Raw genomic sequence first — 23,873 nt, forward strand, 5'->3', positions numbered from 1 at the left:
AGTGGAGCATGTGTCCTTATTACCAGTTGGAAGATCTTCTGGGTATATGCCCAGAAGAGGTATAGCAGGATCCTCCGGTAGTACTATGTCTAATTTTACTACAGTACTTTTTAAGCTCAGTGATTTTCAAAATTTGGTCTAGGGTCCAGGAAACTCCTTAAAGTTCTTGAGGCCTTAACTCCTTTCATAGTAACGTGAAGCATCACACATAGCTCTTTATTCATGAATGTACAATTGACTTTTTGAGAGACTGAATAAAAAAGTTCAGCAGGCTGAATGTGTAGTGGAAGTGAGACTTCATCTGCTTACTACAGGCCTTCAGGACACTTGTCCAAAGTGTCTATTCATATTTATATTTTCAAGATAATTTTCCATTAAAATGTTAACACATAATTTAAAAATTTTAAATATTAATTTTTTTCTCAGTTTTCATTTCTACTGTAGTATGTATTAGTAGATAAATCTCATGGATGGAACCTTTTGAATTATTCAGTAATTTATTTAGGGGTGACCACCCAAAAACTGAGAATCAATATGATGAACTCTCTGACAATTCTCAGAACCCTTGCTGTGGAAGTATGGCTTTCCCCTGAGAACACAGGACTGTGAGATATGCTGTTACTGCTCACCGCTCTGTGGTCACGATGGAGGAGTCACACACAGAAACTGCTGCAGCAAATTCTTCTTTAAAAGATAATAACTCACTAACCTTGTATCCCAATTCCTTCTGACTAAAGTAGAGATGATATCTGCTCTACCTCTCTCTGGCATAATGAGACTGAAAAAGAATATTTAGCAAAGGTTTTGAAGTGCTATTGGAATGAAAATGTGAATGTTATTTGGAATAAGTTTGATCCGAAAGCTTACCATATTATTTATCAAGAAGTAGTAGGAAGAATCCTGTTATTTCCAGATGACTCTATAGCCAGGGTCAGTTGAGAGTTTGGAGTCACCTTCATTGCTGTTTAACACAGAACTGTTGTAGGAGCTAGCTTGCTCTGGCGAGGAGTCGGATGTTGGGGCTGATTTGTCAGGCTTTCTTGGCAGTGTACTGCACATTTCCTTTTCATGGCCTATGTGCAGAGAGAAGGCACATTCTTTGCTGAATCAGAGAGATGCACATACGGTTGAAAATGAAACCTTGAGAATCTGTATTCTAAGATATCCATCCAGTTCAGCCAGATCCCTCCATGTAGAGCTTTTAAAAGCTGCCATTGATTAGTTGGCTGATCAATTCTGTACGCTGTTCATCTTCCTAGGTAAAGAAGAACCCGATCCAGGATAAAAGTTTGATGCCAGGAGATGACTTTATTCCTGAACCACAAACAGCAGTTCATATTTCTTCAGGAGCTACAATGAATATCACAATATCCAAAAGCTGTCTTAATGTTTTCAACAATTTAGCAAAAGTATGTGTGATTTTAGTCTGGAACATTTCATGTAGTATTTAGGAAAGAAACATGTATGGATTTTGTTTGTTTTTTGGTTTGCTTTTTTTGTCTTCAAAATAAATTTCAGAAAACATGTAGCCATGGTAAAGTGTTTATAGAAGTACATTGCTGAGGTCTCACGGGCCCGTGTTCCTTTGCAGGGTTTTTCTGAGGGAGCGGCTTCTACTTTTGACTACTCTCTGAAAGACAGGGCTCCTTTTACAGTCAAAAATGCCCTGGGTGTCCCCATGAAGGTGCAGCCCAATCGTAACCTCAAGGTCATGGGTTCCCCTGAGAAGAGTGACATTTATGACGTGGGTGCTGGTCAGCATTTGGAGCTGGAATACGCCAGCCTGGAACCTTCGCGTCAAGGGAAGCTGTCCATCCTGAGCCGGCAGGAGAGCGCGCTCTTCACACTGACCTTCGGTATGGTCGCTGCGCTTGCTGTGTTTTCAGAGCTTCGCAGGGATGGTGCAGCGCAGTTTTGATAAGTCATCCAATACTATTTTGCCAAAGATATCCTGGGAGACATTTGTCAGGGTTTCCAATAAGTAGTTGATAATTCGCTTCTGGGTTTCTTCTAAACATAAGATAAACTTTAATTAATAAGCACCTTATAAAACTTGATTATTAATTTCTATGCCCTAAGAAGTATTATGTTTCAAAAAGGATGAATATTCAGTTAAAGGAGAAAAGTGGCCATACTCAGAAGTCTAAGATATTCATGCTAATGATACCATTACAAAGACAAGGAAATTATTATCTAGTTGAAAGAATAATTGAAAAAGTTGAATTTTATTTTACTTTATTTTAATTTGTATGCTCAATATTTTTACTCATTATTTATTTACTTTACATCTTGGTTGCAGCTTCCCCTCCTTCCTTTGCTCCTAGTCCCTCCCTCTCCTCTCCCCTCCCCGGCCATCTGCCGTTCCTCTCTTCTCCTCAGAAAAGGGAGGCCTCCCATGGATATCAACCAACTTTGGCATATCAACTTGCAGTAAGACTATATACATCTTGTACTGAGCTAGGACAGCCATGTTAGGGACAAGGGATCCCCTAACATGTTGTCAGATGTGTCAGATGCAGCCCCTGCTCCCGCTTTAGGAGTCCCATATGAAGACCAGGCTGCACAGCTACTGTTGCATATATGCAGAGGGCATGGGTCCATTCTATGCATGCTCTCTGGTTGGCATTGCAGTCCCTGTGAGCCCCTATTTAGTAGTTGTTAGCTGATTCTGTAGGATTTCTTCTGGTTTCCTTAACCCCTCTAGTTCCACAATCCTTCCTTCCCCTCTTCCTTAGGGATCCCCAAGCTCTGCCTAATGTTTGGCTGTGGGTCTTTGTATCAGTTTTCATCAGTTGCTAGGCTCCTGTCTGCAAGTGTAGCAGACTCTTGTTAATATTGTCAGGTCTTGGCTCTCTCCCATGGTATGGGTCTTAGGCTGGGCCAGTCATTGGTTTTTCCCTCAAATTCTGCTCCATCTTTTACCCCTGCACATCTTGTAGTCAGGACAGATTGTGGGTCTAAGGTTTTGTGCCTGAGTTAGTGTCCTAATCTCTCCATTGGACATTTTGCCTGGTTACAGGAGATGGCCAGTTCAGGCTGCGCATCCCTCATGGCTTGCAGTCTTAGCTAGGGTTAATTTCAAAGATTTCTAGGAGTTTCCATTGTCCAAGTTTCTAGCTTGTTCCGGAGATGTGCCCCCTCCCTAGTCTAGAGGTCTCTCCCAGTACTCTCTCCCTTCCTTCTCCACCCACCTTATCCCTCCTGTTCCAGTTCCCACCCTCTCCCCCAACCAGTCCTCTTTATCCATATCCAATGTCTATTCTATTTTGCCTTCTCAGTGAGTTTCAAGCATCTCCCCCCCAACCCCAAGGGTCCTCCTTGTTACTGAGCTTCTTTGGGTCTGTGGTTTCTAGCATAGTTATCCAGTACTTTATAACTTATATCCACTTACACTTGAGTATACACCATTTTTGCCTTTCTGGACCTGGACCTCTCTCAGGATGATTTTTTTTTTCTAGTTGTTTTAGCACACTTACCTCCTCATTGCTTGTAGCAAAAGTTTTATATTATTATTTTTCTTTTTTTTCTAATCTCAGAGTCTTAGGAAAACATTTATATTTCTAATGATGAGAAAACATACCCTTGCCATTAATTGTGAGGTGTTACTATTTTATTTGTTATTTATTTTATGGTATTTTGCATACATGTATGTCTGTGTACCATATGCATGCCCAGGGCCCTTGGAGGCCAGAACAGGACCTCGGATCCCCTATCCCTGGTATTACAGATGGTTGTGAGGGCCATATGGGTGCTGGGAATCAAACCCAGGTCCTCAGCAAGAACAACATGTGCCCATAATTGCTGAGCCATCTCTCCAGGTCCAGGGTTGGTTATTATTGAAAGGTGAATATTTTTACTTCTCCTCCTCTTCAGTACCATATGGTTATACAGAAGTGGCTAGTGTTCCTGTTGCCAGGCCTGGCCGACGATTATATAATGTGAGGAATCCCAGTGCCAGCCGTTCGGATTCCGTGTTGGTGCAGATTGACGCAACAGAAGGCAATAAGGTCGTCACTCTCCGCTCACCTCTGCAGGTAATGCTGTCAGGTAATGTGTCCCCTTGGGGGTGCCAGACAGAGGTCAGTAATTAGCTGAGATTGGGAGGTGTAGGAAAACTTGCTCAAGCACCTCTGATTATTCAGAAATAAACGCCAAGGTGAAGCAGCTTCTGCTTTCACCCCACTCTGTCAGTGTGGCTTAACTTAAAATGACTTGAAAAGCAGTATTTATTTATTTATTTATTTATTTAAGTACAGTTTTACTGGCCACAAACCCGTAAGCACTTAGTATGTTTCTTTAGAGATTTGAAACACCTCACCATCTGAACATTACTATGTTTCTTTAGGCATTTCAAGCTGAGACTATAATTATGGTTGATTGTCAAGCAGGATAACTTCCCAATCTCTTACGATACCATCATCACTTGAGGCTGTATTTCTCCAGTGTGTGTGAGGTGTTTGGAATGGCCTACTTTCATGTAAAAGAAGAAAAAGCAAGGCAGTTTAATCTATATAAGCATTTTTCTTTCTGCTCTTCTGGTTATACTACACCTTTTAGTCTTTCTAGCATTAACTCTAGGCTTCAGTGTGTATCCATGTAAAGAACACTTCTCCCTACCCAGCTCATGCGTTGGATGGGAACACATCTACACGTTGGACCTTGTTACTTTTTAAGTTGTTCTTAGCTCCAGTGTAGACCCCAGTACAGTCAGGAAAAGATTTCCATGGCTTTCCTCATTTCTTCGTCACATGGCATGTTGTTGTGAGGTTGTAATGGAGAAAACGTGGCTGAAATCTTCACAAGTGGTACATCTTCAGTGGTGGCATAGACTAACTACACACACATATGATGCATAGATGATGTGGCAATGCTGTTTGGAACTGTCACTTAAACATTAAGTTTAGTGTTTTTATATAATACTTAGATACCTAAATATTGTTGTTAGCTAATGGGAATACCTTCCAATATTAAGTGGAAGCTTTTTAGATCTTAAATGTTATGCTGCTAGTCCTTTTCATTAACTAATATGCAATTTTAAAAGTTATATGTCCATTCCAACAGATTAAAAACCACTTCTCAATAGCATTTATCATCTACAAATTTGTCAAGAATGTTAAGCTGTTGGAGCGCATTGGAATAGCCAGACCCGAGGAAGAGTTCCATGTCCCTTTGGATTCCTATAGGTGTGTACATCTGCATGCACTTAGCTTCCAAGTGGGGTGGCGGTCAGCAGAGCTGGTATGGATGGCAGCGCTGCCGAGGAAGTTAAGGACTTTTAGGGTCTTAAGGGTTGCTGGGTCCAGAAGGGTGAGTGTGCATAGTTAGCATAGGGTGTGTGGAAATATACCATAGTGAAGCCTGTTTATTTGTACAATTAATGTGGGTTGCTAATTACGTAAATAAACAAATTTTCGGAAAGAAAATAAACTCATATATTCTCGTTTTCTGAATTGTATCTCCATTTTAGCGAGGGTAGCCTTACATGTTTATTGTCCTAGCTGTACAACAGTCATTTTTAGGACACATAAGAGTTCATTCTTTTGATTAGAAATGCATGTTATCATTGAATTTACAATATAAACTCTTCATCTGATATTTGATACTTCACAATTTTCTAAAGTTATATATTTTATTAGCTTGCCTTTATACTCAAAATGAAAATACTTCAAGTTGTCCCTCCACTGTTGGCAGCTTTGTCACTTTGGACACGTTCTAAACTTTCTTCGCAGTGCTTTCTACATTTGTAAGAATATTGTTCCCCACTTTATAGAGTCATGGTAAAGAGTCTGAAGTTCTTTTCCTCACCTTCCATTGTAGATGCCAGTTGTATGTTCAGCCGGCTGGCGGCTTGGAGCAGCAGTACACACAGTCTTCCACCTACATTTCCTGGAAGGAGGAGCTTCACCGCAGCAGGGAGGTCAGGTGCATGCTGCAGTGTCCCGCAGTAGAAGTCAGCTTCTTACCGCTCATCGTGAACACGGTCGCCCTGCCTGATGAGCTGAGCTACATCGGTGCCCATGGGGAAGACTGGGATCCAGCCTACGTCATTCATCTTTACCCGCCTCTCACCTTGCGGAACCTTCTCCCGTATTCGCTAAGATACTTACTTGAGGTACGTGTCTTTTTTTTATTATTGTTGTTGTTGTTGTTGGTACACAGAGTAAATGCTCATTATGTTTTGTGGCATTAGCTTTAATCGGTGTTTCGTGTTTTTAAGATGTGTTTATTATAGCTATCCTGGCATAGATAGCATCGGCAGTGCTTTCTGTATTAGAGTGCTTCAGTCCTCACGGTGGCCTTGGTAGTGGCTATAGTCCTTTTGGCCCTTTTTACTGAGGCACAAAGGAATCATCAGTGTCTCATCCCAGGTCCTACTGCTAGACGGTAGTAAAGCTGGGAGTTACACCTCAGCAGTTCAGCTTTCCCCTTTTCTTTGTTGTGCCTATCACAGATTAAAAGCCTAGACCATCTTCTTATTATGTTGTCATGTTACCTAAAGGAGGGAAAAATGCAAATAGGGAAACATCTTATCTTGATGTTTGCCTTAAAGTTTATGCTGAAAATAAAATTCACTATTTGCCATATGAACACATGGGATATTATAAATATAATTAAATTTGTACATTATGAATATGATTAAATTTATACATTCTGTGAAGTGTTTAGAACTAACTGATTATCAAACTCTGATCCATTCCTGAGTTATGGAGACAGAAGCTAATTAAATGAACCAAATATCATCTGTATAAAAGAAAGCCGCAGTAAGGAAGCCCAGTTTCTATAGTTAGCATTCATAGTTTTAAAAGACTTATTTTTTGTTTTTAAGTGTGTATGTGTCCATGACTGAGGGCAGTGTCCAAGCAGTCCGGAGGAAGGTCTGTTTCCTGGAGCTGGGAGTTGCTGGTGGTTGTAAGCCACTGTGTGGGTGCTGGGAGCTGAAGCGGCAGGGGTTTCTCCTGCCAGGTCCTCTGCAAGGCCAGTAATGCTGAGCCATCTCTCCAGCCCTAGCATTCATTTTTAGAGCAGAACCACCCTGCCGAGCCTGGCGTTCTTGGTTTCTGTAATTATAGTAGCCGTGATGGAATCCCCATGGTATAGGAATAGAAAGGATGAAGCTGATGCCCAGTAGTTCAGGTGGCTCATTTGATAATCCAGCTCTACTGGGAATAGCTGGGGTCCAAGATCCAGTCTTTGACATAGGCACAGATTTTTCCTAAAATTAAGGATGGTTTGCCTACACATTAGCAAGAAGACACTCTCATTGTGGCTGTGATAAATGGTTTCCTTTGGAGTCCCTAGTAATTGCTGGGAATTTCTAACATATAAGCATGGCTAGACTTGGTGGTCTGCCTTCCTTGGGAGGATATTTAGCACTGTGTGAAATACAGATTTTGTTAGTAAAGAAGTGTGCTCAGTAAACTTGGTTTTGTGTGGTTGTTTTTAGGGAACTGCAGAAGCCCACGAGCTGGCAGAAGGCAGTTCTGCTGATGTCCTGCACTCGCGGATCAGCGGGGAGATCATAGAGCTCGTCCTGGTGAAATACCTGGGCAAGAACTGGAATGGACACTTCCGCATCTGCGACACACTTCCCGAGTTCTTCCTCGTGTGCTTTTCCTCAGACACCGCGGAAGTGATGACAGTTGACCTGTCAGTCCACGTCAGGCGAATTGGCTGCCGAATGGAGCTGTCTGTCTTTAGTCCCTATTGGCTAATCAACAAAACTTCTCGGGTTCTCCAGTATCGCTCTGAGGAGATACACGTTAAACACCCAGCCGATTTCAGGGACATCATTTTATTTTCTTTCAAGAAGAAGAACATTTTTAGTAAAAACAAGGTATGCTCTACCAAGTTAAAATAGGAAAGCTACTAAATTTAGAGACTTGGGAATTTAAAAGCATGCTTGGCTGTGTATGCATCGTTCTTGGTATAAATTAAGTCCAAGAAGACTCTAAAGACTGCAGATTCTAGCTGGACATTAGGAACTTGCAGCAGCGATCAGATGAAGCAGGGCTTCCCATTCTTCAGGGCTATAAGATAACTGCTGTCATTGAAGTCCTGCTGCATGCAACAGCTTTATTTTATCCCTGGTTCCTGCACTGGTGTAGCATGTGAGAACACTCAGCAGTTGAGTTGGGTCTCCTGTGTTTCCTAAGCCAGCCTTTAGAGAAGTCCTGTGTCCAAGCATGGTCACTGCTCACACTTAGACTTTATGTATGCTGAGCCCTCTACCCTGATTGCTAGTCCCCCAATTCTACCTTTTTTCTCTGTCCTGATGTATTTCTTGTTCATTCTTAGAAATTGCTCATCACTAAAGTATTTTCTGTTTACAGTGACTCTACATATCCCAGTCCTGTTGCTTAGAGTCATGGGCCTCAAATCATTTCAGTGTCCATTATTGTCACCTAGATGCCTTTGTAATTGTTTGCTGAATCCTGCCCTTAGGTTCACTTTAGTGATTCTGGACAGAGCCTGAGAATGTGTCTGTAAACAGTCTCAGATGCAGCTGCTGTGTGGGAGCAACTCTTTAGAGTTCAGGTCAATGCATGGCATCTGAGTTGCCTCTGGGTGTGATCCTGGGTTGTCCTTATGCTTGTTATGATCTTGGTGAATGGGTAGGGGTAAGCTGACTGCAGGGCACAGGTCAGTCTCTTCTGCAAGACTCCACCTAAATCCCAGAGCTGGAATGCCACCGTCCTCTCACCAGCTGCGTTTTGCACCTCTTGTGTGGTGTCATAATTATTAGAACATGCTTCCTTTTATCTGTGTTGAGTTCTGTGCTCACTGAAGATGGCAACCGTGTCCCTTTAAAAATAACATGAGAGACGTGTCTAAATTCAGTAATTATAATAAAATAATTAAAGACAAATTTCCATTTATTGCTAAGGTGAATGGGATGGTCAGGGTTATACTTATCTTCTTTGGTTCCCTACGCCCATTCAGTATGGTTGTGACTGTATTTTTCTGTGTTTCAAGATACTGGAGAAATTTCTAGAAGTCTAGCAATTTTTCTATGAAGTAAAATTAGTTTCATCTTTAGGTTTCTTACATGATATCATATATTCTCTTGTGTAGGTACAGCTAAAAATTTCAACCAGTGCCTGGTCCAGTGGTTTCTCACTGGACACTGTGGGCAGTTATGGGTGTGTGAAGTGCCCTGCCACCAATATGGAATACCTGGTAAGAGGGGCTGCTTCATGACCTTTGGCTTTATTTGCTTTTACATACTTGAGTAAACAAGCCGGCTCCTAAAGAGCACAGAAGTCTCAAATCAAAATACTATTTGGAAGAGGGTCTGCAAATTTCTATGATTATTTTATCAGAGCAGAAGTTGAATTTGTCAAAATTTAAATGGGTTGAATTCATTGGATTGGGCAACTTTAGTAATATTCAAGATACACTAAAATCTTCATTCCATATACCCTGTCAGTTATGTCTTAAATCTTAAGCTTGACCACTTTGAAAATTTGAATAATCGGAGGCCACATGACCCACTTTCTACTGCTTCAGAATTCTGATTTTATTGGTAATAGACAAAGCAATAAAATTCGAGCCTACTAACTATAAAGCACTTAACATTTAGATTATTAATAAGTAAAAAAAAAAAAAACAAAACTAGACAGTAAATCCATCATTGCCAGATGTCATTGAGAATGTGATCTGTGTTTTGTAGTTGATTTCTGATAAAGCTGATGTGAGAAGCCATATTTTTCTATGAGAGACAATAATAGAATACAGCTTTTATTAGTTACTTTATCTAAGGTTTCTAGTTTATATATTTTCAGTTATATGTGTGTGACCTATGTCTTTATTTTTGACACTGAATAAAGAGCAGGAGAATGATCTTGTTTATTTCCTTCCCTCAGGTCGGGGTTAGCATCAAAATGAGCAGTTTTAATCTCTCACGAGTAGTCACTCTGACTCCCTTCTGTACTGTTGCAAATCAGTCCTCTTTAGACCTAGAAGTTGGAGAGATTGCTTCAGATGGTTCCATACCAACCAACAAATGGCACTATGTTGCTTCTTCAGAGGTAAATTTCCCTAAGATATGACTGATTTCCAAAATGTACAGATAAGCATGGACATGCAAAAAGTGCATCTCACATATATGTGTTAACTGTGACAACAGCTCCAAAAGATCTTTATTTCACCCTATTAGAAAATAATTGGTAATATTTTTTATTAGCTCGGTCTAAATGGCCAGCAGTCATTTTCTAGTTATTCCCATATGACTAAAATTGATACTTGAACTTGGCAAGACACAGAAGCAAATGCAGTGAAGAGTGGAGATTTTAAGTACACCACATAGGGAGGCATTTTTAATCAATAAGCTCTTGAGTTTCTTATAATATAATTACTATAAGTACATATAGATGAATATAATTTTATTCTGATGAATGCACTTTGGTTTCATGGTTATGTCAATAGTTTTGTTTGTTTGTTTGTTTTAAAATTGGTTCTTGCTGTGTAACCTGGGCTGGCTTTAAACTTAGGAAGCTCCTACTTCCGCTTCTGGGTGTGCTACCACACCCAGCTTGTCAGTGTTTTTACTAGGAAGTATAGAGGACATTTAAACAAGTTTAGTGATATTTTATTTAAATAAGATTTAGACTTGGAAACTTAATTACCCAATGTGTTTATTGAGCCACTGTCTTATGTCATAGCGCAGTTTTAAAACTGGTATTATATATTTTTTTTCAGTGCATTCCATTTTGGCCTGAAAATCTGTCTGGCAAACTTTGTGTGAGAGTGGTGGGCTATGAAGGCTCTTCCAAGCCATTCTTTTACAACCGACAAGACAATGGCACTTTATTGAGCTTAGAAGATCTGGTAAGTTTTCATATTGCAAAATAGCATGTCTTTGACTTGTAAAAGTTGACTGAACATATTTCTGTAAGCCATCCTATAGAGATCTGGAAATTCCTTGTAGGGCTTCTGTGGGCATTTTAATGCCAACATATGTTTGTAAGAGCCAGAGCCAGTGAGAACTTCAGAGAGTAAGGGATGTGTTTATAAAGCTGATTGAATGTGGAATGGTTCCATGTAATTGATACTTAGCCAGTAAGCTGAACACACTTCTTTTCTGAAACAGAATGGAGGTATCTTGGTGGACATAAACACTGCTGAACACTCAACTGTCATAACCTTCTCTGACTATCATGAGGGATCTGCACCTGCTCTGATAATGAACCACACACAGTGGGATGTACTCACATATAAACAGAGGTATGAGACAAGGTGGGATTAGGTCTCCACTTTGCTTTCAGTGATCCATGGTCCTCTCTGGGAAATGTTGCAGTTTCACACCCCAGATGGCTTCAGACTTTACAACCGTGGTAAGGGGCATGTGGTGTTTATTCCTGATACACTGGCAAGTTTTGACATAGTATTCACCAAACACATTTATATTTCTACAGCACAACTTACATGTATAATATGAACTGGGACAAATAGATGCTTTTAAAGATCCCAATCAATTCAAATGGGTCTTTTTGCCAAATGGCTTGACACCAAACCTAAAAAAATCTTTGGGCTTTGGGTCTTTATAAATTTCAGAATGCAGACAAAGGACTGTGAAATTATGTATTAAGCATTCTCCTTGTCTTAGTAACTTGGAAATGGCAAGTGAACGAATTCCTGTAGATGCATCTCTGGAAGCTGTACTGCACTGACATATTCTGTCTGCCCAGGTGACAGAACTGCTAGTTACAGGACGTATTAGTATACTTGTTTTGGGGCTGAGTTGTATGTTATTAACTAAGCAAGTTCATAAGGCCAAGACATGCTGATCTTCTCTTTGTCAACTGTTTCAGTGGGTCACAGGAGGAACTAGTATTGCTGCCAGGAGAAACTCGACTCTTTGCCTGGGCAGATCCCACTGGCACCAGGAAACTCAGTTGGAACTATGCAGCTAACTTTGGGGAGCATGATCTCTTAAAGGTACCATTTGATATGGAAGTGCTGTTTTCATGGAAACAAAGTGAATTGAAATGTTCTAAGAATGTTACTTTTGTGCTTTATATACCGCAAACAATTTGTATGAGTTGTTTCTCTGGTTGCTACGATAAAGTGCAATGCAAGGCATCTTTAAGGAGGAAAGTGTTCATGGCCTCAGTAGTTCATGGAGCTACAGTCTGTCAAGACAGGGAAGGTGATGCAGTTAGCCCTGTTGAGTCTGGAGTGATGGAGCAGACGGGTAAAAGCCGGTGCTCAGCTTGCTTTTTCCTTTTGATTCAGACTAGGACTCCAGCTCCTGCAAGCGTGCTGTCCACATTTAGGCTTATTTATCTACTTCTATTCATTTATTTAGAAAATCCCTCATAAGCATGTCCAGAGATTTATCTCCAAGGTGATTCTAGATCCTATCAAATTGGCAATCAGTATAAACAATTACAGGCTAATCCCTGGTCAACCACACAGCCAACCATTTACTTTTATATACTAGCCTTCCATCTCTTGGTCCTGTCCTGTGACCATTTAATAAGGCAAAATGCATCCAGTCAACCTTCACAAGACCCTCTAGTCTTTAACAGTCCCAGCACTGTTTAGAACTGTGAGCCTTGGACAATCATGAAAAAGTTACATATTTCCAACATACTATGGCATAGAGTAAACATTTCTAGTCCAAAAAAGGGGATGGGGGCAAAGCATGGAATGATCATATGCAAACAAGAGAAGCCAGCAGGGAGAAAATGAAACCCTGCAGCTTCATGCCCAGCATCTCGGGCTTGTAGAGGAATCACCTGAGGTCCAGAGGGCTGGGTCACCCTGCCCTGCAACAGACATAGCCCCTCTCTCTGAAGCACCCTCACCTCCATACCTGAAGCTTTTCTCACAGATGTCCCCTGGTTCCAGCATCTCAAACATCCTGGGATTTCCACTGTCATTTAGGTACCCCTGACACACACACACACACACATACACACATGCACACACACACACACACACACACACACACACACCCCTTCTTATGCTGACCTCTTTTCTCAGCAGGAACTGCTCTCCAGTTGGAGAGACAGGCAATCATCTTACCACACTGGTGCTAGTAAAGCATGCTCGAGATCCTGCTCAGAGCCCTGCCGCACTAGCCAGGGACGCAAGCTAAGGCACTACTCTGTTGATGATAGGGAAAAAAATGATGTGTGTGTGTATGTGTACACATGTGTGTTGGCACATATAGGAGTCTGTGAGTGTATGTACTTATGGATGTAGTACCCTAAATTGATTTCTAATGTCTTCCTCAGTCATTTCCTACTTTATCAAGACAGGGTCTCTAATGGGGCTAGTCTAAGTAGCCAGTTTGCCCCAGAATCCCCTGCCTCAGCCTCCAAAGTGCTGGGATTATAGGCAGCCACCCTCCCTCCTAGCTTCTAAGTAGGTGCTAGAGCTCCAAAATTTAGGTCCTGCTTACAGACCTGCTTTATCTGTTGAGCCATATTCCCAGACTTGGTGAGCATTTCTGTTATTTTTATGTAAGTGCTGGCTTTATGTCAGTTTGATGACTGGAGTTCTCTATCTTACAGTCATTCTTTCTAAGCTTTTCTGATCTTTCCCAGTTATTATATCCAGCTTTAAGTATGAAAAATCTGTACATGTTTAACTCAACGTCTTTCTTTCTCCAGGATGAGTGTGGTCAGTTTCCATATGATGCAAACATCCAGATCCACTGGGTATCCTTCCTTGATGGGCGCCAGAGGGTTCTGCTTTTCACAGACGATGTTGCTTTAGTTTCCAAAGCACTCCAAGCTGAAGAAATGGAACAGGCCGATCACGAAGTAGCCTTGTCGCTCCACAGCCTTGGGCTCTCTCTGGTTAACAATGAAAACAAGCAGGAAGTCTCATATGTTGGAATCACCAGGTATACACAAGGAGATAAGATGCAGAAATCTTTAAAAAGCCCCAAGTTCATAATACCCATTTAGTAAGAGTATAACAGATCCTTGTTCTCAGTTTGACATATTTATTTACTAAGTAACTGTTTGGGCTGCCAGGTGATAGGTCCAGAGTCTCAGAGGACTCAGGGACTTTTTTTTCTGTGCCTTCACAGTATTCATGTCAGTTGGCAGGGAAGAAAGTCATTCTGTCCATCAGCTCCTCCCTCCCTCCCTCCCTCCCTCCCTCCCTCCCTCCCTCCCTTCATGCCCTCCTTCCTTTCCTCCTCTTTCCTTTTTGTTTTTTTAATAAACGAGTTACAAAAACATTGAGAAAAACTGAAAATAGTAACTGCATCTACAGTAGAAATAATTCATTTATGCAGTGGAATTTGGGGAAACTAGTATGCCTTGGGAGAAGCCACTAGAAAGAAATTAGAAAAAAATGTTCATAAGGGAAGCAAGACACACACACACACACACACACACACACACACACTGTAATGTATTTGAAAGGTTTGGAATGTGGGGTTCAGAAACACTGAGATGGATCATTGAAGGTTAATGTTTACAGACAATAGCATGTTGTGGAGCACACTTCTAGGAGAGTTCATATTCCAGCATCAAACACAACACTGCAGGAACAACACTGAGTGGAGTCAGGCCCATGTGGCAGCATCTGGGTTCCTTGTTACAGATCTCTGAGGAAGCGGGCAGGTTTCCCAAGTGAACAGCAGCTAAGTTCTCTGATACCCCAGCAGGCAGCCTGGAGAGTGTGGGGAAGGGAAGGTGTGGGCACCAGTAACTGCAGGTGCTGTGGAATGTCAGAGCCCTGTAAACTCCCTTCCCTAAGTGAGGCATCTAACTGGAAGTTTGTTAGCTAGGAATTCACTGTGCCTGCCAGTGTGTGAGAAGGGAGAGGCCACCCAAAACCTCCATACCTGAGCAGAAATTTCCTCCTGATTCTAAGTTTTGTGGTTAGTTATTATGTTACTTATTCTTAGTTATTTATTATGTCATTTATTATTAGTTATTGTGGTTATGGTTATTTATAACTTTTGCAGCCAGTTCTGTTTCTGTTTCTACTGAGAAAACACTTGAATGGTTCTCTTGACTCCTAATCACAGTGAGTTTGATAAAAGACTTAGTTAGAGGACAGTTTTCCCACAATAGATACCCTAAGCATGAGGATGTTTTCCTAGGTTTCTTGGTTTTTACAAGGAAAAGCTGCTGGATTTATGTAACATTATCATTGGCTAGTATCAGTATGCTAAGTAAATTAAAATATTATAGATTCATATTTGTAAAGTTTTCTTTATTACACTTCAGTAAAGTATGAATGATAAGTCACAGTGAAATCACTGCCTGCTTATGTATAGCTTTTGATTTCAAACCAAAGTGTTTAATATTGAAAAGATGGGAAACATCCAAATAATATTTTATGAGAAGTGAAGTTATATGAGGTTCACAGTGCACAGTCCAGGAGTAGTTGGGGGCACTATTTATTGTCGCACATGTATGAGGTTCACAGTGCGCAGCCCAGGAGTGGTTGGGGAGCACTATTTATTGTCACACATGTGTAGCTGCTTTCTCACTGCTGCTCTGTGTACTCAAATCACAATGAATATTGTCTTGATATATAGCTTATTTATTTATTCTTATTATTGGATATCCATCATGTGAAACAGGAAGAATGAGTTTGAGGGCATAGTTGAATATACATTATTTTTGACAAAGCATTAATTTATTGCATCATGCAATTATCGCTGTGCCAGAAGAATATGGAAGACACTGACACTTCCAAACTAAGCACATATGCAGGTGAACAGGGGCTGGAAAAGTCAGAAAGCTGTAAGACAGAATGTCTCACCACAACACAAGTTTTCACAAAGATCACCACGAATGAAGCTATAGCCAAAGTCAGCTTCTGAGGGACTCCTTTTAAGTCTAGCAAGGAAAGCCTTTTGCAGTTGATCCTATCTGATTGTGGCAGCTAAAGAAAGATGTGCTGAGATGATAAATTACTTAAGCCCATTAGCGTTTCTGTGAGGACAGTTGTACATGGAGTTGAGGACATTCAGAACAACATCAGTCATCTACAAAAGGCTTGTGACACAGATGGCTCTCCAGCTCTGAGGAGTCAGCTGGTGCTCCCGTGATGCAGAAGCTCCCTGGCTCTGAGGAGTCAGCTGGTGCTCCCTTGCACTCAATCACTGTGCATCTGAGGAGTCAGGGCAGAGCTTAAAATGGATGGTGAGGATATTTTCAAATGGGGAAGATAAATTCTGCATGACTGAGCTGAAGTCTAAGATGCATTATAACTGTGTACAGAATCTTGGTCAAGTTCATAAAACTTTGAGAGTGTGAAGCACTTCATACCTTCTGTTCCATATATTATGTGTCAGCAGATGCTTACTGGGAAATACTGGAATCTGTTGGGTGTTGTCAAACTCAGTCTGTGCTTTAACCACCATCATTTCTGTGACTTGATGGCAATAGAAGTTCGTTGTCCTGTGTCTTACCACACAGCAGTTGAATGACATAGCAATGGAAGCCTCTCACTGAACTCTTTAAATTCAGAGCACTGAGTAAAATCTTTCTGAAGAAAATAGCTACCCTTGTGCACTGCTCTCGCACTCTTAACTAGAACTGGAAGCCATCCTTTGCTCGAGGAATTGACAGTGTTTCTGTATGAACTTAATTGAGGATTCGAAAGCCAGATGACAGTGCTTATATGCAAAATTTATGTTGCCACAAACTCAGTGTTAAGATAGGCAATGCTTAAATCATAAGCCATGTCAGACTGATGGTGTATTTCCCATTCTGTCTTAAGTTAAAAGGTCTCTAATGCCCATATGTTTGGAGAAGACATATTTTATATCATAAGCGTTCAGTTGGAACTTTTTTTTATCTTGGTGTGTGTGTGTGTGTGTGTGTGTGTGTGTGTGTGTGTGTGTGTATGAAGGAAATGTTTGTATTTCAAAATCTATCTGTCCAGTTGAGGAACTTTCCTGTAATCTGATTATTTGCAATGTGCTGATGGGCAGAAAGGCAAGTATCAACACAGGAGTCTCTTAGAATTTTATAAAACCCTCAGAGGTAGCAAATAAAATAAAAATAAAATAGATTCAATGTTCTCATAGATTGATTTCAGTACTTGGCAGCAAATGTCTCTAATGATGTTATAAAATAGTTGTTATAAGTCAGCACAAATATAGAGCTGGAGAGATGGAGCAGAGGTTAAGGGTATATACTGCTCTTGTTTAGAATCTGAAGTAGAGTCTCAAAATAAGCACCCATGTTGGGGGTGACTCAGAGAAACGTCTTAACTTATGCTTCTGATGTCTTCCTTTGGCCTCCATGAGCACTACATGCAAGGGCACACACACACACATACACACACACACACACACAGTAGCATAAACACAAATCTTCCTTTTTTAAAAGTCCACTTGAAAAATTTACACTTGATTTTGATAATCAGGAACAATAACTTTGTAAAATGTTGCCTTATTCACTAGAATTTTTAAAAATAGACATCTTTTTAGTTTTTTTAATATTTTAAATTTAATTAGTTACAAATTTTATGGAAGCATTTTTTTCTTCCCTTGACATCATCAGTGTACAATCTCTGTGGTCCTGTACATAAACAGTCATTTGCATGATGGATGCCAGTGTGCTGCCATGAGAGATATTTCCCCTAGCTTTATTCTTCATGCTCCCTCGAAGACAGGTGAAATTGGCTGTTCTAAAAGGATCTCTTGCATCAATGTAATTTTCACAGGATGTTGATATCCAGATAAATAGGAAATTCAGCAGCAGTTCTGTGAAAATACATACTCATAGCTTAATTTCCTTTGTGAATTATTTTAGCTCAGGTGTTGTTTGGGAGATGAAGCCAAAACAGAAATGGAAGCCATTTAGTCAGAAGCAGATAATGTCTCTGGAACAGTCCTATCAGAAGCGTCTTGCATCACAAGACCGTGGCTGGATTAAGCTGGACAGTAATTTTGAGGTATGGCTTGTGGTTTTACAGTTCTATAGGTACTTTGTAGAGAGCGGTACTACAGGTGAGTAAAGGTTAGTGTCCTGTGAACAGAAGCTAATTTAAAAGTGAGTAGACCTGTATTTATTGGAGAGATGGCCAATATACTTAAATCAAACATAGTTACAAAACTATTTACCTTTGTCTTTTTTCTGTGTTAATTGATTGTTCTTCCTGCTGATCAGTTCTATGGAACTTGTTTTCAGTAAGCTTTTGGGGACATTATGACTGTTGAAACATTTTTTTTTTTCATATTTTGAGTAACACCTTCACATTAATGAATATAGATCAAGAAATTACATATTTCTTGGATAGAAAAATGCATATAAACTTTGCTCTATTATCTCATCCAGTATGAATGATTGCCGGAAATAGGTAAACATCTACAAATAAAGGTGTGCTCTCCGTGGTCACGTAGAGAAGACTCCAGAAGCTTCCCTGCATGCCTGGGCTATTCTGCTGTAGCCTGAGCTTTGGCTGCTCTTGTTTTTGCTGTCTGAGGGCAGAGCTTGCACAAACCCCTAGTCATGTGCCTTCCTACACCCATCAGTGTTTGTGGGCTGGATGATAATGTTTATGCCATTAAGTCATACAAAAACAAAACCATTTGCCTAAGGATTACCTGGAATTGGGCTGTTACAATCACTGGCTGCTCTTGCAGAGGACTGATGCTTGATTCCCACTACCCAATGGCAGCTAACAATGTCCATTAACTCCAGTTTCAGAGCATTCAGTGCCCTCTTCTGGCCTTTCCAGGCACTTCATGCAGTGGTACACATACACATGCAGGCAAAACACTCACTCATACACATAATGAAAAAATAAAATAAATAAAGTCTATAAAATGAATGGTCTGGAATTCTGTATTACTATTAATTTTTTCTATAAAGCATTTTAAATACAATTTCATAATTGCAGTTTCCTAATAAGTGTTAGAAAGACAGTGCTTCTGCTTGCACAGGCTAAAGGTGCATATGACCCAAAAACCCTTCTGGTTGGTGCAGTGGCTTGTTCATTCAGTGTCTGAACTTGGGAGGTTGGAGCGGGAGGATACTGTGAGTTTGAGGACAACCTAGGCTGTAGACTGAGTTTAATCTCAAAGGAAACAGAATAAAATGAGTGGCCTTGGTGAGACAGGGACATGACCATGTTGTGCTCACGCAATGCAAGGTCATAAGTGTGATGTTTTAAATGCCATTAAATAGCTGCTGGTGACACCAGCTCATCACAAGAGCACTTTTGTTTCTTACAGGTCAATTTTGACAAAGTGCCGATGGAAATGCGCCTCCCTATCCGGTGCCCCATTAAACGGGACTTCTTATCAGGGATTCAGGTTGAGTTTAAGCAGTCTCCTCACCAGAGAAGCCTAAGGGCCCGGTTGTACTGGCTCCAGGTAACTAAGTAGATCTGTGTGACCTCTTAGGAAAATATGAAAGTGAGATCTAATTTACTCTGTGATTTGTGTTAAATTATTATCTTCTGGGGTGCGGCTTGAGAAGAGTATGAGAGTATGTGTAGTGTGCATAAGGCCTTGGTCCAGTCCTTAAAAATAAAGTTGTAAATATATACATACGTGTGTGTGTGTGTGTGTGTGTGTGTGTGTGTTAGAATAGCATATATATATATATATATATATATATATATATACATATACACATATATATAAATATTTGTGTGCCTGTGTGTTCACTGTCCCAGTCCAAGGCACTACATGCTATTAAGAGTGTCAGTCTGACCACTGGCCTGCCAAGGGTGTTTTCTTACACTATTACATTGTTATTAAATGTTCCTTTCAGTTTGCCATGAGAGTCCTAATTAATATTTTTCTGCCATTCTTCATGGCAAAGAGCAGGACTTTATTGGACCGAATTTGGGGGTGATTGCTTGCTAGTTCCCCCTTCTCTGCCCTCCCTCCCCTCTTCTCCCCACCTCCCTTCCTTGTCCCTCCTCCTCTACCACATTTTATTTAGAATACTTTCTGTTCTTCCTACTTTTTCTAATTGTATGTTCACTAGCTACTTTCATTTTATTTGAGCCCACCGAATCAGACTGTCACATTCCAGCGTGCAGAAGAAGTCTGCTACACACAGTCAGTGCCTCACTGGGCCACATAGCGTTTTTCATAAAGTGAAGCTGCTAATGGCACCTCCTGTGCATGCAGATGCTGAGTTATTGTCTGCAGCTGAGTGTTTATGTTGGACTTATTCTAACCTGACCAAATGGTTTTTGTGCTTCCAGGTCGATAATCAATTACCAGGCACAATGTTCCCAGTTGTATTTCATCCTGTGGCTCCTCCTAAATCCATTGCTTTGGATTCAGGTAAAAAAAAAAAGGAAAAAGAAAGAAGAAAATATCGACACATTCTTCATTCAAACTTTAGACACTATCAGTCTGAATAGTGCAAAGGTTAATTTTGTTCTTCTCTGTTGTGTTTCTTTTAGAACCCAAACCTTTCATCGATGTGAGTGTAATTACGAGGTTCAACGAGTACAGTAAAGTCTTACAGTTCAAGTGAGTAGAGGTCTACTGTTTGGCTCTAGGAATAGAAACAAGGATCAGTTTTGAAAATTGATTTGTTGTTTGTTTGGGAGTGGCTTCTGTACAAAATCTCTTTTCCCAACGAGTATATCAATCTAAACTATTGGGCTGGTGAACTTTTAAATATTTAAACGTATTTTAAAGTAGTCTGTATGTACTTGGCAATTCAGAATTATTTTAATCATCTCTAATGCCAATTAGAATACAAGTATACAGATTCATGAGCTGTGTTCTTTAAAGCAGGCATCTTGAACTTTAAAAATCAGATGCTATATACTATGCTTTCTAATTTGTCACCTCTCCTGTGATGTGATAAATGTGGGCATTTGGGGCTCTGAGTGTGGTAAGTGCAGTATAACATCAGTATTACTTTAGTTGTGGTTTCTCTGTAATAAATAAGTCTCAGCTTAAGGAGACTTCAATCTTATTAGCATAATGCTAAGACACAAAGAAGTAAGAACTGTAGCTTTTGGGTGAAAAAAATCAGTTCTGACTATTTTTGTTGTTTTGTGATTTGTTTGTTTGTTTGTTTTTTGTTTGTTTGTTTGTTGAGACAAGGTCTCACTGTGTAGTCCTGGCTGTCCTCAGACTAACAGAGATAGATACGCCTGTCATTGCCTTCTGAGTGCTGGGCTCAAATATGTGCACCACGACTCCTAGCTCAAAAAAAAAAAAACTATATATATACTCTCGCACAGGTATTTCATGGTTCTCATCCAGGAAATGGCCTTAAAGGTTGATCAGGGCTTCCTTGGAGCTGTTATTACGCTGTTTACTCCCACAACTGATCCTGAGGCTGAAAGAAAACGGGTAACAATTTTTATTTCTTGAGCCAAACGTAAAGAAAAAATTAGCCATTTTTGAACTAATTCTTGGAGTGAGGGGAAAAAATTAACCATTTAATTTTTTTTCTAGACAAAGTTAATCCAACAAGATATTGATGCTCTCAACACAGAGTTGATGGAGTCTTCAATGACTGATATGTCAATCCTGAGTTTCTTTGAACATTTCCACATTTCCCCTGTTAAGGTGTGTTATTAGAAGGTAGAGTGTGATTGCCTCTGAGCTTTTGAAGGGTCTGCAAACCAGTGTAGCTTCATTTGTTACATCAGATATTTGGTGGGGTATCATTTGACTAATGGTGACAATTAAGACAGTCCTCCGTGGCATATGTACAGCTATAATCCCCACAGAGGACCCACCAGAGCATGTTCTCCAGTGCTGAATTAATAACCCCTCTGCTCAGGAAGAAGCTGACAGTGGTGTTTCTTAATTAAGCGTAGAGCGCTCACCGGTGTTTAATGTTTGGGTTGCACTTTGTAGCAGCCACCGCTGTCTAACCAGAGCTGTGATGGGCGCCCTCCCCGGCATGGGAAAGCGCTGAAGCGGCCATTATGCTGTTGACGAGGAGCTTTTGCTCCTTCTCGAGTGTGATCGTAACTAAGAGGGTGGAAAATTGAATGCCTTTCACTTCCCTGCCTTCGTACTTTGTGAACCCATTTCCTTTCCCCCTTTTGTTGTTCTTTTCAGCTCGTACAGGGAAGAATGGCTTCTTAGTAAATACACAAATGCAGTCAGCTAGAGTGCACTGTACATGCATAATGGTCCATATTGACAATTACAATATTAATGCTCCTTTGCATTCTCAGGAACTGACTACAGTGCCACAGACTCGGTTATACTCACCAGTCTGTTCAGCTAACAGGACGTGTAAGACAGAATTGCTACTCAGACCGTTCTATTAGTTTGGAGATATCCGGCATTTCCAGAACACTAAGTCTAAAATTGATTTATGTATTAGATTATATGCAGTTTCATTCTACAAGTATAGATCAGTTGTTATTATTGGGATTAACGTTTTTAACACGTTTTCAGAGTTTGTTGTTGGTTGTTTTTATAAATGCATTGCCTGAACTAGATAGAAGTAGATGTGCTTAGCCTGGTGGAGTGTTTGTGTGCCCGTTGGTGGTTTTTTTTTTTTACTCTCAGATGGTGGTGATTCCATTTTGCAAAGGATTCTAGTCTTTTCCATCTGGACACAGAGGTGTTTATTCACTTTGGGAGTGGAACTTTAATCTTAGATCAGACTGATTTGTATTTTATGGAAAGACGAGCAGAAATCAAATGTACATATGATGAATCTGTTCTATAGTATGTGAGCAGGGCCGGGTGTGGGAGGCTTCCCCAGGGCACCGTTGGCGCTGGAAGATCTGGTCCTACACAGCTTTGTTCGGGCTTTCTTATATTGAGTGCTATTTTTCTTTCAGTTGCATTTGAGTCTGTCTTTGGGATCCGGAGGTGAGGACTCAGACAAAGAGAAACAGGAAATGATTGCAATTCATTCTGTGAACCTGCTGTTGAAAAGCATAGGTGCCACTCTGACGGACGTGGATGACCTCATATTCAAGTAAGTGTATGCTGGGAGCCACTCCTCAAAGTGCTTCAGGGCAGTGATTGTCCCCATTGGTGCAGCCTTAGCTTAGAGAGTCTTCCTACCTGACTTGAAGAGTGTGCTCTGTGTCAGGGCTTTAAGACAAGTTAAAACTTTGGTTACATGTGAATATTTAATAAAAACCTAATTGTTTTGATGTGTATATAATGAATTGACTGTATTTTACTACTGAGTGCTAGTTAGAAGTGTGTAGCAGGGGAGTGAGATTCCAGTGTGATCTGTAGCCAAGTATAGAAAGGAGAACCCCATGTTGCACATTAGAGGAGGCTGTGTGTGCATGCCAGCTGTATCTGCACGCCGTAGCTGTCTAGTGAACTGGATAGTGTACTAAGGTATTGGAAGTGGTTACCTGAGAGAAAAACTCTTTGTAGATCATTACCATCTCACACGTGTGCTAAGCTTCTGAGAAAACAAGGGAAGAAAGTATAAAATCCAAACTGAAAGACTTGAAAATGTTAAGGGCTGGGGAGAAAGCTCTGCTGGCGAAATGCTTGAGGCCTGAGCTCCATTCCCAGAACACACACAAAATCCAGGGGTGGTGGTATACACTTGTGGTCTCAGTGCTGGCGAGGTGGAGGCAGCTGGGTCCCTGGGTCTCACTGTGCAGCCAGGTCCAGTCTACTTGGCCATTTCAAGACCAATATGAGAGCACGTCTCAGAAAGGCTGGCGGACAACACCTTGGGGTAGCATACAAGGTTGACTTCTAGGCTCTACATGCTTGTGTGCACATAATGCATATGTGCCCAAAGGCACAGGAGTACCACACCACAAACATTCACACACACAAAAGCAAACATATGAGTAGAAGTTGTTATAGAATTAATCTCTGAGTAGTGTTGTCTTTCTCTTTTAAAAGCAGTGACAAAATTCTAGTGAGAAATACCAGGTAGGATTGACTACATAAAAGTTAAAGATTTGGGCTAAAGATTTAGGAGAGAGATAGGTGGGGGAGGGGAGGGGAGGAGAGG

General features: G+C 40.7%; 1 protein-coding gene across 4 annotated transcripts in view; it reads left to right on the forward strand.

The window, feature by feature from the left end:
• Nucleotides 1-23,873, forward strand: part of Vps13c (vacuolar protein sorting 13 homolog C) — a 155,572-nt gene that overhangs the window by 109,606 nt on the left and 22,093 nt on the right. For all 4 annotated transcript variants that reach the window (XM_029543807.1, XM_021206145.2, XM_029543808.1 and 1 more), the window contains 19 exons: nucleotides 1,260-1,409; nucleotides 1,592-1,856; nucleotides 3,874-4,034; nucleotides 5,062-5,183; nucleotides 5,818-6,112; nucleotides 7,445-7,834; nucleotides 9,073-9,177; nucleotides 9,864-10,028; nucleotides 10,699-10,827; nucleotides 11,090-11,223; nucleotides 11,811-11,937; nucleotides 13,620-13,855; nucleotides 17,742-17,883; nucleotides 19,166-19,306; nucleotides 20,152-20,233; nucleotides 20,356-20,425; nucleotides 21,151-21,262; nucleotides 21,368-21,481; nucleotides 22,720-22,859. In XM_029543807.1, coding sequence (XP_029399667.1) covers nucleotides 1,260-1,409; nucleotides 1,592-1,856; nucleotides 3,874-4,034; nucleotides 5,062-5,183; nucleotides 5,818-6,112; nucleotides 7,445-7,834; nucleotides 9,073-9,177; nucleotides 9,864-10,028; nucleotides 10,699-10,827; nucleotides 11,090-11,223; nucleotides 11,811-11,937; nucleotides 13,620-13,855; nucleotides 17,742-17,883; nucleotides 19,166-19,306; nucleotides 20,152-20,233; nucleotides 20,356-20,425; nucleotides 21,151-21,262; nucleotides 21,368-21,481; nucleotides 22,720-22,859 — 3,080 coding nt within the window. The remainder of the gene's footprint in view (nucleotides 1-1,259; nucleotides 1,410-1,591; nucleotides 1,857-3,873; nucleotides 4,035-5,061; nucleotides 5,184-5,817; nucleotides 6,113-7,444; nucleotides 7,835-9,072; nucleotides 9,178-9,863; nucleotides 10,029-10,698; nucleotides 10,828-11,089; nucleotides 11,224-11,810; nucleotides 11,938-13,619; nucleotides 13,856-17,741; nucleotides 17,884-19,165; nucleotides 19,307-20,151; nucleotides 20,234-20,355; nucleotides 20,426-21,150; nucleotides 21,263-21,367; nucleotides 21,482-22,719; nucleotides 22,860-23,873) is intronic.

Source organism: Mus pahari, chromosome 10 (assembly GCF_900095145.1).
Source record: "Mus pahari chromosome 10, PAHARI_EIJ_v1.1, whole genome shotgun sequence".
NCBI lineage: Eukaryota > Metazoa > Chordata > Mammalia > Rodentia > Muridae > Mus > Mus pahari.